The sequence below is a fragment of the Heteronotia binoei genome, chromosome 18 (assembly GCF_032191835.1).
Source record: "Heteronotia binoei isolate CCM8104 ecotype False Entrance Well chromosome 18, APGP_CSIRO_Hbin_v1, whole genome shotgun sequence".
Classification (NCBI taxonomy): domain Eukaryota; kingdom Metazoa; phylum Chordata; class Lepidosauria; order Squamata; family Gekkonidae; genus Heteronotia; species Heteronotia binoei.
Window position 1 is genome coordinate 37,955,778 of NC_083240.1, and position 15,358 is coordinate 37,971,135.

The 15,358-nt window shown below is 46.1% G+C and overlaps 1 protein-coding gene across 1 annotated transcript in view; it reads left to right on the forward strand.

Annotated features, from left to right (window-relative positions):
• Window positions 1–15,358, forward strand: part of TRPV1 (transient receptor potential cation channel subfamily V member 1) — a 58,052-nt gene that overhangs the window by 2,977 nt on the left and 39,717 nt on the right. The window contains exons 2-5 of the mRNA XM_060258975.1: window positions 843–1,009; window positions 2,599–2,751; window positions 9,852–9,992; window positions 13,199–13,497. Of these exons, the coding sequence (XP_060114958.1) occupies window positions 843–1,009; window positions 2,599–2,751; window positions 9,852–9,992; window positions 13,199–13,497 (760 nt within the window). The remainder of the gene's footprint in view (window positions 1–842; window positions 1,010–2,598; window positions 2,752–9,851; window positions 9,993–13,198; window positions 13,498–15,358) is intronic.

Sequence of the window (15,358 nt, forward strand, 5' to 3'; positions counted from 1 at the left end):
AACTCTATGGTTTTCCCGGACACTCTGGCAATTTGGGAGAGAAAACTATGACACAATAGGTACCATAGAGTTTTCCCCTCCCAAAATGCTAGAGCATCGGGGAAATCCATAGAGCTTTCCCAGAAACGCCTAGAGTGGCTGGCGTGCAACGTCACGGGTAACGTCATTGTGCCATGCGCACAAGTCCCCCACTGGTGGCTGGGGGGGGGGGGGACTTGGCAACCCTAGTTATGCCTGAGAAAACAGGTGACTCAAAATCAACTTCCAGAAAACAATTATGAATAAAAGGGGTCTCAAAAGAATCAAGAAAGCCAAGAAAAAGGAAACAAACAAGCAAAAGCAAAATGAAAAAGACAAAAATGTTTACAGAAATCAGGGTTAAACTGAAGCCGTATGGGGTCAGAACCGGCGGGCAGAAAAACATGCAAAGAAGTCCTGCATTGAAAGTCCATTTTCAAACGTGTGAGAGCAGAGCAGCATCTGTAGCCACCTGCTCGTGGTCAGTGTGGTATAGCGGTTAAGAGCAGCCGACTCTAATCTGGAGAACCAGGTTTGATTGCCTCCTCCTCCAAACACAGCCAACTGGGTGACCTAAGGCGAGGCACAGTTCTCTCAGAGCTCTCTCAGCCTCGCCTGCCTCAACAGTTGTGGGAAGGAAAAGGGAATATGGCTGTATGCTGCTTTGAGACTCCTTGAGGTGGAGAAAAGCAGTGTATAAAACCCTATTGTTCTTTGTGCTTGAAAGCTGGTGCCTAAGTCACAACCGTACAGTAAAGGAAGGCGGTGGCATGATTCTACCACCTCCATATGTCAATAACCCCGAACCCCTTTCCCCACATCAGGTTTCTGGACACTAATTCTCTCGATGGGCATGCCAAGAAGTCTGTCAAGCTCTACGACCGCAGGAGACTCTTTGATGCAGTGGCCAATGGGGATCTGAGCGAGCTGGACGGCCTCCTGACGTATCTTCTGAAAACATCAAAGCAACTCACAGATGATGAGTTCAAAGGTAGCAGGGATTGGGCCTCCGTTGCCTCTTGGGATTTGGAAGGGGAGCATCGCTGCAGGAGGTGGGGAGGTGCTCTTGTAGGGTGTTGAGTCACATCTTGATGTGCAGGGCTTTTTTTTGTAGCAGGAGCTCCTTTGCATATTAGGCCACCCCCCCCATGTAACCAATCCTGGAGTTTGCAATAGGCCTTGTACTAAGAGGTAAGCTCTTGGAGGATTGGCTACATCTGGGGTGTGTGGCCTAATATGCAAAGGAGCTCCTGCCGCAAAAAAAGCCCTGTGTATGCCACAGTTGTAGTGAATTGGATTGGCTACATTTTGGACAGATGTATGTACAGTCTTCTCTCCTGTATAGAATTTGGGGGAAGCACACTTTGTTCTGGCTTGCGGCAGAAGTGGGGCTTTCACGGTGCTGTTTGGTTGACCCTTACAGGGCTTTTTTTTAAATAGAATAAGCCCAACAGGAACTCATCTGCATATTAGGCCACACCCCCTGATGTCACCATTGTTTCATTTGATCAGGAGCGCGCAGGAACACAGTTCCGGCTGGCTTGGCGCCAGAAGGTGTGGCCTAGTATGCAAATGAGTTCCTGCTGGGCTTTTCTACAAAAAATCACAGCAGGAACTCATTTGCATCATAGGCCACACCTTCTGGTGCCAAGCCAGCCAGAACTGTGTTCCTGTGAGCTCCTGATAAAAAAAGCCCTTGTGTCAATCAATCAGTCAATTCTCAGAGCAGGGCTGTGCCCACGGCTGACTGGCCAACGCTTGTGTCAATCACAATACCACCCTCCCCCTTCCCTAAGTAGGTTTTTTTTTTAAAGTTTGATCTAATAATCAAGGAATGCATAAAAAAAATCAATGAATGGGGTGAAAGGGATGAGCAGAATTCAGACCAGAGTATTGTCGCCAGCTTTGGTTTGGGAAATACTTAGATTCTGGGGGTGGAATCTGAAGACAACAGGGTTTGTGGAAGGGAGGGACTTCTGTGAGGTATAATGCCATAGAGTCCACCTTCCAGAGTGGCCATTTTCTCCAGGTGAACTGATTTCTGTTGCCTGGGGATTAGTTGAAACAACAGGAGATCTTCAGCCATAACCTGGAGGTTGACAGCCCTAGTTACTACAGGCTGTTCATGTGATTGAGGAGTGAAAACTGGAGGAGACAGAATGCTACCCACCCACCCATACTGCAGGAAACATCTATGCACTCCTGTTTGTAAGAGATCAGGGAGACGGATCTCTGCAGATCAGCTCTAATTTGAGATCCCATCTCCAGGCCCCACGCAGAGGTTATATGAACATATGAAGCTGCCTTATACTGAATCAGACCCTCGGTCCATCCAAATCAGTATTGTCTGCTCAGGCTGGCAGCGGCTCTCTAAGGTCTCAAGCTGAGGTTTTTCACACCTACTTGCCTGGACCCTTTTTAGTTGGAGATGCCGGGGATTGAACTTGGGACCTTCTGCTTCCCAAGCACATGCTCTACCACTGAGCCACCATCCCTCCCAAAGGATGGCATCGGCAACCTTATTGCCAAGGCGTCTTTGCGCTGCCTTCTTATTGCTGCGTTCCTGTTTTGTGTTTACAGAGCCAGAAACTGGGAAAACATGTCTGTTGAAAGCCATGTTGAATCTGCACGGAGCTAAGAATGACACCATTCCTGTGTTACTGGAGATAGCAGAGAAAACTGAAAACCTGAAGGAGTTTGTGAATTCTGAGTACAAGGACAGCTACTACAAAGGTGAGGGAGGGATGATCGGAACGGATTCTGAGCATCATTGAGCTTGGGAGGCTGCCTGGCTCAGTAAGTAGAGGACATGCGCTAAACGCAGAGGGTCCCTAGTTCAATTCCATCCATTTCCCTCTTAAAGGATCTCATGGAGCAGAGACTTAGGGTGTTTTTATATTCAGTTTGATCCAGAGTTTTAGAGTTTTCAAATCGCCTGTCAGCGTTCCGCTTTAATTATTTTCCTTTTACATTTGTGGATTTGCTGTGCTCATTTTGCATAGCCAAACTTCTATATTTCCCGATGAAAGCATTTCAGTTTGGGGGGGGGGGGAGTGTCTCTGATCAGAGGGGAGCTGGAATACCAGTGCGTAGTTAAATGTATACGATTGCTTGGAAATGGTGTCAACGCTGCAAAAACAATACAAATTTAAATTACAAGATGAGGCAAGCAATGATATGTAAACATTTCAAGTGTTGTCTGTTCTCATGCAAATTAATGCACCTTGTGGCTTTCGGAGGAGTCTTTTAAAACACATGAAAACTTCTACAATACAAGTTTGACATGCCTGTAGAGAAATGACTGGATCAAAACTAGTTTCGAGAAAAATGTTGCAGCAGCAGCACCAGACCCCATCTCACCGAAACAAATGTAGATGCTTCGGGCAGCAACGATGCAAAACAGTTGTTAGAATGTTAGGTAATGTAAAAGGTGCGTTTCCAATGCGGTGATAGAGAGTCACAAGAGGGCTTCTGTTTCTGAGAAAGGGAAAACTAGAAAGTCTTAGGCACAGCTGCCAAACATACAGCCCATTGGCTAGAACCAGCCTGTCCAGGGCTCTTATCTGGCCCACAAGCAACTGGTCATTACCTTTATTGCCAGATGACAGAGGCTGTGTGTTATGTCCCTGTATATTGTCCCAGTGTTAATGAGTAATGGATGCTGGAAGTGGGAGGGTGGGCATCAGGGAAATACTTTGAGGAAATACTGTAAGAGTGTTAGACTGATTTCGCACTAACCTTGCTCCACGGCCGGCTTCCCTTTTTCTCCAGATCTTCTGACAAAAATATGTAATCTTCCATTGAAATCTGCCTCCGTTCCTGAGGACTGGAAGGTAGCAAATGTCACCCCCATCTTTAAAAAGGGAAAACTAGAGAAAGGGAAGACTTAGCCCTGCCTAAGACTTTTTAGTTTTCCCTTTCTCAGAGGAGATCCGGGAAACTACAGGCCAGTTAGTCTGACTTCAATATCGGGAAAGTTGGTAGAAACCATTATCAAGGACAGAATGAGTAGGCACATTGATGAACATGAGTTATTGAGGAATACTCAGCATGGATTCTGTAAGGGAAGATCTTGCCTCACTAACCTGTTACATTACTTTGAGGGGGTGAACAAACACGTGGACAAAGGAGACCTGATAGATATTGTTTACCTTGACTTCCAGAAAGCTTTTGATCAAGTTCCTCATCAAAGGCTCCTTAGTAAGCTCAAGAGTCATGGAGTAAAAGGACAGGTCCTCTTGTGGATCAAAAACTGGCTAATTAATAGGAAGCAGAGAGTGAGTATAAATGGGCAGTCTTCGCAGTGGAGGACGGTAAGCAGTGGAGTGCCGCAGGGCTCAGTACTGGGTCCCATGCTCTTTAACTTGTTCATAGCACCTTAATTGATAATCTATAATGGTTTAACTGTTTTATTTAACTTTTAACTTAATTTATGAATGTAACTTAACTATATTCTAACTGTTTTTATAGTAATGATTGTATTTTACTGTAATCATGGTATACACCATGTCCTGTGAGCCGCCCTGAGCCTGCCTTTGGCGGGAGACGGTGGGATATAAAAATAAATAATAATAAAAAAAATGATTTAGAGTTGAGAGTAAGCAGTGAAGTGGCCAAGTTTGTAGATGACACTAAATTGTTCAGGGTGGTGAGAACCAGAGAGGATTGTGAGGAACTCCAAAGGGATCTGTCGAGGCTGGGTGAGTGGGCGTCAACGTGGCAGATGAGGTTCAATGTTGCCAAGTGCAAAGTAATGCACATTGGGGCCAAGAATCCTAGCTACAAATAGAAGTTGATGGGGTGTGAACTGGCAGAGACTGACCAAGAGAGAGATCTTAGGGTCGTGGTAGATAACTCACTGAAAACGTCAAGACAGTGTGCGTTTGCAATAAAAAAAGGCCAACGCCATGCTGGGAATTATTAGGAAGGGAATTTTGAAAGCAAATCAGCCAGTATCATAATACCCCTGTATAAATCGATGGTGCGGTCTCATTTGGAATACTATGTGCAATTCTGTTCACCGCACCTCAAAAAGGATATCATAGCATTGGAAAAAGTGCAGAAAAGGGCAACTAGAATGATTAAAGGTTTGGAACACTTTCCCTATGAAGAAAGGTTAAAATGCTTGGGGCTCTTTAGCTTGGAGAAACATTGACTGCGGGGTGACATGATAGAGGTTTACAAGATTATGCATGGGATGGAGAAAGTAGAGAAAGAAGTACTTTTCTCCCTTTCTCACAATACAAGAACTTGTGGGCATTCAATGAAATTGCTGAGCAGTCGGGTTAGAATGGATAAAAGAAGGTACTTCTTCACCCAAAGGGTACTTCTTCACCCAAAGGCTCCCTGGCGATTCCCTTGATGCCCTAGTTAATGCCTGGCAAGATCGGCTGTCTGGGGCAATCAACAAAATTGCACCTTGACGTCCTCTGCGCCCTCGTTCGAAGCTGGCTCCATGGTATACCTTGGAGTTACGCCAGCTGAAACAAGGGCTTAGACGACTAGAGAGGCAGTGGCGGCGCACTCGTGACGAAGCGGCGAGAACATCTTATAAAGCACTTATGAGATCTTATGAGATGGCAGTCAAGGCTGCGAAGAAAAATTACTTCGCAGCCAAGATTGCGTCCGCAAATTCGCGCCCAGCACAATTGTTTAAAATAATTGGATGTTAAACTACACTGCCCCAGGGCAGGCCAAACGTTAGAGAATTGGAAATAGGCTGTGAGGCTTTTGCGAAATATTTTGCGGACAAAATCACGTTGCTCCGCCAGGACCTGCCCATCACATTGGATGCAGTACATGAACTGGAGGCTCCGTGCCTGTCTTCTGGTTTAGTTCTGGATCACTTCAATCCACTCAGCCTGGAGGAAGTTGATGGAATTCTCTCCTCTGCGCGCCCAACAACTTGTGATTTGGACCCATGCCCCTCTTGGCTAATTAAATCTTGCCAGAGGGAGCTCAGATGTCCTTTACGGGACATCATAAATAGATCCCTCCTGGAGGGGTGCTTCCCAACGTCCCTAAAAGAGTCCTTGGTCCGTCCCCTCTTGAAAAAAAGTACAGCAGACCCGGCCGAATTGGCAAACTACCGACCGGTCTCGAATTTACCGTTTTTAGGTAAAATTATAGAGAGGGCTGTGGCACTGCAGTTGCAGGGCTTTCTGGATGACGCTTCCGTCCTAGACCCTTGCCAGTCCGGCTTTCGCCCAGGCCATGGGACGGAGACAGTGCTAGTCACCTTGGCAGATGACCTTCAACGGCATCTGGATCGAAGTGGTGTGGCGGTGCTGATGTTGTTAGACCTGTCGGCCGCGTTCGACACGGTCGACCATCGGCTACTGACCCACCGCCTCGCCGATGTTGGGGTTAGGGGGTCGGCCCTTCAATGGCTTTCCTCCTTCCTCGAGGATCGGGGACAGAGGGTGGCTATCGGGGGTGAACTCTCCCAGAGACGCACACTATATTGTGGGGTGCCTCAGGGAGCAGTTCTCTCCCCGATGCTATTCAACATCTATATGCGCCCCCTTGCCCAGATTGCCAGGAGGTATGGGCTTGGGTGTCACCAGTATGCAGATGACACCCAGCTCTATTTGCTAATGGACGGCCGGCCTGGCTGCGTCCCAGAGAATTTGGACCTGGCATTGCAGGCCGTGGCAACTTGGTTAAGGCTGAGTGGGTTGAAACTGAATCCAGTGAAGACAGAGGTCCTTTGCTTGGGTCGGGGTGCTCTTGGGGGGGGGGGGTGGAAATACCTCTTCCGGTCTTTGACGGGGCGCCATTGAAAGCGGCGCACCGAGTCAGAAGCCTCGGAGTCCTATTGGAGCCTTCATTATCAATGGAGGCCCAGATAGCAGCTACTGCCAAGTCTGCCTTTTTTCATCTGAGGCGGGCAAGGCAGTTGGCCCCCTTCCTAGAGCGTCAGGACCTGGCAACAGTGATCCATGCAACGGTCACCTCGAGATTAGATTACTGTAATGCCCTCTACATGGGGCTGCCTCTGTGCCGAACCCGGAAGCTGCAGCTAGTGCAGAACGCGGCTGCCAGATTGTTGCTGGGGCTCCCAAACCTGGAGCACGTACAGCCGGGGCTGTGCGAACTGCACTGGCTGCCAGTTACATACCGGATTCGTTACAAAGTGCTGGTTATCACCTTTAAAGCCCTATATGGACCTGCCTACCTTAGGGACCGTCTCTCCCCGTATGAACCCCAGAGAGCACTGAGGTCAGCAGGGAAAAACCTGCTGACTATTCCCGGGCCAAAAGATGTAAAACTCCAGAGTACCCGTACCCGGGCTTTCTCTGTTATGGCTCCACAGCTGTGGAATCAGCTTCCAGAAGAAATGCGGGCCCTGCGGATCTTTGAACCGTTCCGCAGGGCCTGCAAGACCGTTCTCTTTCGAATGGCTTTTACTGAGTAAGTTGCTAAGTAAATTCACCATCTGAATAGCACCATCATATCAACCTATTAACATTTACCTTTGTTTTTAGAATTTTAATAGTTTTTAATTACCTGCTGGTTTATACTGTTAGTTATAATTTAATATATTTTAACTCAATGTATAATTTAATCGAATTTTGTTGTGAGCCGCCCTGAGCCTGCTCCGGCGGGGAGGGTGGGATATAAATAAAATGTGTTGTTGTTGTTGTTGTTGATTAACATGTGGAATTCACTGCCACAGGAGGTGGTGGCAGCTACAAGCATAGCCAGCTTCAAGAGGAGGTTAGATAAAAATATGGAGCAGAGGTCCATCAGTGGCTATTAGCCACAGTGTGTATATATATATATGTGTGTGTGTGTGTGTGTATTTTTGGCCACTGGGTGACACAGAGTGTTGGACTAGATGGGCCATTGGCCTGATCCAACATGGCTTCTCTTATGTTCTTATGTTCAGAGCAAGCTTAGCGATTTTGCACAAGCTGCTCCGTGTCACCATTTTTCGCCAGGGCAACCCCCAATTTGACACTCGGCAACGTAATCCTGTTTTTTCGGGTTTACATTGCTGCATGCACACAAAAGCTCATACCTTGAATAAAACTTTGTTGGTCTTAAAGGTGCCACTGGACGCAAGCTTTATTCTAATATTTTAAGCATGTTCATATTTTGAGTTTTTAAAAAAGTCATTAATTGGGTTTCCCTGTTTCCATTTTTTCCTTCCAAAGTTTATGTCTCCCCGTGCCTCTCATGTGAAAATAAAATGGAGAAGGAACAGTATAGGCCATCCTGCAAGGAGGGCAGGATAAAAATGTCATGGATACACTTGCCGGATGGAAGTGTCTGTGGCACAGTCTCTTCAGACATTTTGTAGTGGACTAGAATGCCTATCTCAAAACAACAGATTTCAAAACATCACAAATAAAACCACAGATACTGCAACAATATAGATTAAACACTACACTGGGGCAGTTATTTTCTGTATTCTTGGTGCCTGGGGAGCAACAGAAGGAGGGCTTCTGGAGCTCGGGCTCCAATGGTGGACCTCCTGAAGGCCCCTGGGTTTTAGCCACTGTGTGACATAGAGTGTTGGGCCATTGGCCTGATCCAACACGGCTTCTCTTATGTTCTTATGTCTGGGGCAGTGTTGCTCTGTATTCTTGGTGCTTGGGAGGCAACGGTGGGAGGGCTTCTGGAGTTCTGGCCCCAGTGGTGGACCTCCTGATGGCACCTAGGTTTTGGCCACTGTGAGGCACAGAGTGTTGAACCTCTTGGCGTTGGCTCAGTGGTAGAGCATCAGATCGTCCCAGGTTCAATCCCCAGCATCTCTAACTAAAAAGGGTCCAGGCAAGTAGGCATGAAAAACCTCAGCTTGAGACGCTGGAGAGCCACTGCCAGCCTGGGTAGACAATACCGACTTTGAGGGACTGAGGGTCTGATTCAGTAGAAGGCAGCTTCATATGTTCAACCAGATGGGCCACTAGGCTGACCCAACATGGCTTCTCTTATGTCCTTAATTTTTAATCTACTATTTATTTAGAGGAAGCAAATAAAACCTGCTGACTCTCTTGAAATGGTTATAGACAGAATGGTTATAAACGGATGGGGAAACAGATATTTTAAAATGGATTGGTTTCAAATTCAAGTCCTACAGAGAGGAAAGTGCCATCTTGGAAGAAGCATTTCCTGGCACAAAGGAAGGAATGCCTCTTCTAAGATGGTGTCTACTGCAACACTTGTGGGTGTGTGTAAACTGCCGTCAATTCACAGATGACTGATGGCGATCCCAGAAAGGGGCTTTTGAGGCAAGTGAGGAGCAGAGGTGGTTGGCCGTTGCCTTCCTCTGCAGAGTCTTCCTTGGTGGTCTCCCTTCCAAGTATGGACCCTGCTTAGCTTCTGAGATCTGAAGAGATCAGGCTATACCATGCTGCCTTCTCTCCCCACAAGACTTATACGTATCATCTGAAAACAAAGACCACACTTCTCCCCTTCCAGTGCTCTGCCAGTTCATACGGAGATTTATGTAGCAATCTATTAATTAATAATTGAACATATGAAGCTGCCTTATACTGAATCAGACCCTGGGTCCATCAAAGTCAGTATGGTCTACTCAGACTGGCAGCGGCTCTCCAGGGTCTCAAGCTGAGGTTTTTCACACCTATTTGCCTGGATCCTTTTTAGTTGGAGATGCCAGGGACCGAACCTGGGACCTTCTGCTTCCCAAGCAGTTGCTCTACCACTGAGCCACCGTCCCTCCCACATATGAAACTGCGTTGGGTAATGCTTGTATTTACTGGTGGTGGATGTTCTTTAGTCCTTTCGCCATGGAATAAGCATTATTTCCACAGGTGCCCCTCTACGTGATGCTTCCTGTGTGTCCTCTAACGGGTGACTTTTTTTAGGTCAAACTGCCCTCCACATCGCCATTGAGAGACGAAACATCCATTTGGTGAAGCTGCTGGTCAAGAACGGGGCTGACGTCCATGCCAAAGCCCATGGGGAGTTCTTCAAGAAGATCAAAGGGAGGCCAGGATTTTATTTTGGTAGGACTCCCCGCAGAAGTAGGGATGAGCCAAGCTGCCGTCCTTTGTTTCTTTTTGAATCGCTGCTTTGCCATGGCCAGCATTTACATTTTGCCTGTTTTTGTTGCTGCTGTTGCTGCCTTACATAGGGTTGCCAGGTGGGCCTGGAAATCTCCTGGAATTAGAAATGATTTCGAGATGACACAGATCAGCTCCCTTAAAGAAAATGGCTGCTCTGGGGCAGTGGACTGTGGGGCATTACACCCCATGGAGGTCCCCCACTTCCACAAACCCTTCTGCCCTTAGGCTCCACCCCACAAATCTCCAGAAATTTCTCAACCTTGAGTTGGCAACTGTACCTGGGTTAGATGCTTTTGGAAACTCATTGGATAGTGATCAAAGCTCTTTATTAGTGATATTATTGTTATTATTTATTATTATTTAATTTATATCCCGCCCATTCCCCAGTGAGGGCTCAGAGTGGAGTACATCAGAAGTAATAATAAAATCACAATAAGATCACAGTAACATCACAATGAAAACCAATTACAATATTTAGTAAAAGTACAACAGGATGGTCCAGCAAGATGGTATCGCAAAATGATATAGCAGGATGGTATAGCAGAATAGTACAGTGGGGAAAGCCAACTGATAGATACCCGCCGCTTCACCCAAAAGCCTGGCGGAACTGCTCTGTTTTACAGGCCCTACGAAAGGTGAAGAAGAAGAAGAAGAAGAAGAAGAAGAAGAAGAAGAAGAAGAAGAAGAAGAAGAAGAAGAAGATATTGGATTTATATCCCGCCCTCCACTCCGAAGAGTCTCAGAGCGGCTCACAATCTCCTTTACCTTCCTCCCCCACAACAAACACCCTGTGAGGTGGGTGGGGCTGGAGAGGGCTCTCACAGCAGCTGCCCTTTCAAGGACAACCTCTGCAAGAGCTATGGCTGACCCAAGGCCATGCTAGGAGGTGCAAGTGGAGGAGTGGGGAATCAAACCCGGTTCTCCCAGATAAGAGTCCACACACTTAACCACTACACCAAACTTGCTCTTAACCACTACACCAAACAAGCGAGGTAGGGCCTGGATCTCCATAGGAAGCTGATTCCACCAGGTCGGGGCCAGGACCGAAAAGGTCCTGGCCCTGGTAGAGGCAAAACAGGCATCTCTTGGGCCGGGAATGGTCAAAAGATCTTGGGAGGCTTTGGATAGTGCCAGCAGAAGTAATAAAAATAACAGCTGGTTCTGATGAAGAGAGAGGGATGTCATGCAACCAACTGCTAAAGATTCAAGGTGATAAAGTTGAATTAAAATCTGCAGAAGAGTTAAACAACAAGTATGACTGGTTTCAAATGCAACAAATAAAAAGCTTGATGGAAAATGATATTAAATCTGTTGGAATTAGACGTGAGCAAACGGAATTGGAAAGGGTTCTGCTTGGAGATAATGAAAAATTAATATCGAAAATATATAAATTATTGTTGAAATGGTCTACCGAAGAAGTAGTAAAATCTCAAATGATTAAATGGGCAATTAATGTAAACAAGGAAATACAAATGGATACATGGGAATATCTTTGGAAGAACTCGATGAAAATATCAACATGTCAGAGTATTAAAGAGAACTGTTTCAAGATGATGTATAGGTGGTATATGACTCCGAAAAAACTGGCAAAGATGAGTAAAAAGATGTCAGATAGATGTTGGAAATGTAAGAAACATGAAGGTTCTTTCTACCATATGTGGTGGACTTGTGGAAAAGCGAAAAAGTTTTGGCAGATGATACAACAAGAAATATCGCAAATTTTGGGATATGATTTTAAGAAAGTAGCAGAGACTTTTTTATTGGGACTACAAATGGAAAAATTTCCAAAAGAAGATAGAACTTTAATTTGGTACTCGCTCTCAGCTGCTAGGACATTATATGCGCAGTTATGGAAACAAGAAAAAAACCCAAAGAAATGGGACTGGATTGTGAAAGTTTTATCATGGAGTGAGATGGATAAACTAACAAGAATTTTAAGAGACTGTGATTTGGAAGTGTTTAAGAGGGAATGGAAGAAATTTAGAGGATATATAGAAAAAGAGTGGAATTTGAAAGGACATTGGGCGATTTTTTAACAATGAATTTAAGAAAAAGGGAAAATTGAACTTTGATGGGTTAAGGGTACCTTTATAAGTGAACTAAAGTATATAACATCAGCGGAAGTCTAGTAAAGGAGGGAGGGGGGGTTAGAAAAATATCATATGGGTTAGGGATTGTAACGATATAATTTGACATCGTTACCATATGCTATTAATACATTGTTTTAAACGCCAAAAGATCTTGGGAGGCCAAACAAAGCAACCTCCAGGGCATATATGGAAAGAGACGGTCTCACAAGTCCAGTGTGCACAAGTGATCAGTGAGATAAGACGGTGCTTTTTGTGTTGATGAAATTGAATTAGCTTCAGTTGCCTTAGTTGGGTTGGTGGGTGTGATACAGCATAATAACAGGTAAACTAAGGCTGGAGAACTGGGCCAATGGGGCCAACTATATACAACTCAGGTTCCCACGCTAGAACGTCATTGGACCATTTGAACCAGCAGGGGGCTGATGATTGGTCCGTGAAGGTGAAGAGTAGAATCCTGCTTCCCATTGTTCCGGTGTCCCCATGCTCAATCCTAGAAGCTCCAATGAGCCAGGCAAGAACTAGCAACCCAACATCACTTCAATGAATTGCATACACAACAGTCCCCACATCACTTTTTAAAAATGTCATTTATGTACAACAGATGCACAAATCATGTTTAAAAATGGCAAAAAAAGATATGAGAAACATTCAAGAGAGGAAATGGAAAGCAGAAAACAGTGCAAAAATAAAATCTCACAAGTCCAGTGTGCGCAAGTGATAAGTGAGATAAGATGGTGCTTTTTGTGTTGATTAACTTGAAATCGCTTCAGTTGCCTTAGATGGGTTGGTGGGTGTGAGTAGGGGGGACCCCCAAGCAGCAGGGCTTTTGTTGTAGCAGGAACTCATTTGCATATTAGGCCACACCCCTCTGATGTAGCCAATCCTCCTGGAGCTTACAGTAGGCCCTCTACTAAGAGCCCTGGAAGTTCTTGGAGGATTAACCACATCAGGGATGTGTGGCCTAATATGCAAAGGAGTTCCTTCTACAAAAATAACCCTGCCAAGCAGGAATCTGGAATGTGTCCCTGTGTAACGGTCCCTCTTGTATGCCATTAGGCGAACTTCCGCTCTCCTTGGCAGCCTGCACCAACCAACTCAACATAGTCAGATACCTTCTGGAGAATCCCTACCATCCGGCTGATATCGGCATGCAGGATTCCATGGGGAATACAGTTCTGCACGCTCTGGTGGAGGTTGCCGATGACACAGAAGACAACACCAAGTTTGTTACTAAGATGTACAATGACATCCTCATCCTGGGAGCCAAGATGAACCCCACCCTCAAGTTGGAAGAGATCACCAACCGACGAGGACTGGCCCCACTGAGCCTTGCAGCAAAGAATGGGAAGATCCGGGTAAGCCTCTTGTTGGGTCTTTCATGCACTTCTGGACTTGAAACTCACTGTCCTACTGAAGACCAACATGTCTGCCCTCTGAAACTGTCTTCATGGAAGGCACTTAGTTTTCCTGGTTACCAGGGGTGGAATTCTAGCAGGAGCTCCTTTGCATATTAGGCCACACATCCCTGATGTAGCCAATCCTCCAAGAGCTTACAAGGGTCTTTTTTGTAAGCTCTTGGAGGATTGGCTACATCAGAGGGTGTGGCTTAATATGCAAAAGAGCTCCTGCTAGAATTCCAGCCCTGCTGGTTACCTTCTGCCAGGTCCAATTCAAGAAATATCTGGGGACTTTGGGGGTGGAGACAGGAGATTTTGGGGTGGAGTCAAGGGACATTGGGGGTGGAGCCAGGAGCAAGGTTGGGACAAGCATGACTGAATTCCAAAGGGAGTTCTGGCCATCACATTTAAAGGCACCGCACACCTTTTAAACACCTTCCCTCCATTGGACATAATGAGGGATAGGGGCACCTTCTTTTGGGGCTCATAGAATGGTCCAATATTTTTGAAACTTGGAGGTTGTTTTGAGGAGAGTCATTGGCTGCTATGCTGCAAATTTGGTGCCTCTAGCTCAAAAAACAGCCCCTCCCCCGAGCCCCAGATAGACACAGATCAATTCTCCATTATACCCTATGGGAATTGGTCTCCATAGGGAATAATGGAGTGCCCAGCAGATATTTCCCTGCTTTCTGATGACCCTGAAGCAGAGGGAGGCCTCCAAATCGGGGGATCCCCCACCCCCACCTGGGGGTTGGCATTGCTACCTTCTGCACTTGTTCCAGTTCTGCAATATCCTTTTTGAGCTAGCATGAACTAGCTTACAGATTTTTAGCCTCCAGCTCACACCTTTTTGTCTTAGCTCAGGAAAAATAGCCCCAGAGCACAATAATTTATGCAGTAGCTCACAACTTTAATGCCAGTAGCCAGAGGTGGAATTCTAGCAGGAGCTCCTTTGCACATTAGGCCACACACCCCTGATGGCCACACATCCCAATCCTCCAAGAGCTTACAAGGTTCTTTTTCATAAGCTCTTGGAGGATTGGCTACATCAGGGGTGTGTGGCCTGATATGCAAAGGAGCTCCTGCTAGAATTCCACCCCTGCCAGTAGCTCACAAGGTAGAATTTTTGCTCACAAGACTACAGCTTAGAGGCTTAATTTACCACATTGTTGCCCACTCACCCAATTTAGAGAGATCCTTCTGGAGCTCTTCACAGTCTGCCTTGGTTTTCACCATCCTGAATAATTGGTATCATCTGCAACCTTAGCCGCCATCTCACTCAATTCCCGTTCCATTCCAGTTCATATATGAACGATTTACAGCTGCGGGACTGTGCTTTCCCATACACAAAACAAGACACTTTCAGTGCACTTTGCAACTGGATTTTACTGTGTAAAATATCAAAATCCATTCGCAAATTGTTACTGAAGTGGAGTAGAACAACATTATTTAGCAGACCCTTGTGGCGCAGAGTGGTAAAGCAGCAGTACTGCAGTACTGTGATCTGAACTCTCTGCTCACGACCTGGGTTCAGGTAGCCGGCCCAAGGTTGACTCAGCCTTCCATCCTTCCGAGGTCAGTCAGATGAGTCCCCAGCTTGCTGGGGGGGAGGTGTAAAAGACTGGGGAAGGCAATGGCAAACCACCCTGTAAAAAAGTCTGCCGTGAAAACGTTGTGAAAGCAACGTCACCCCAGAGTCGGAAACGACTGATGCTTGCACAGGGGACCTTTCCTTTCCTGTTCTGGTTACAGCAGATTATTTCTTGTAAGAAAGGGTCCACCAAAAGCACTCACTCATAGTTCACTAGCGACTGAATTT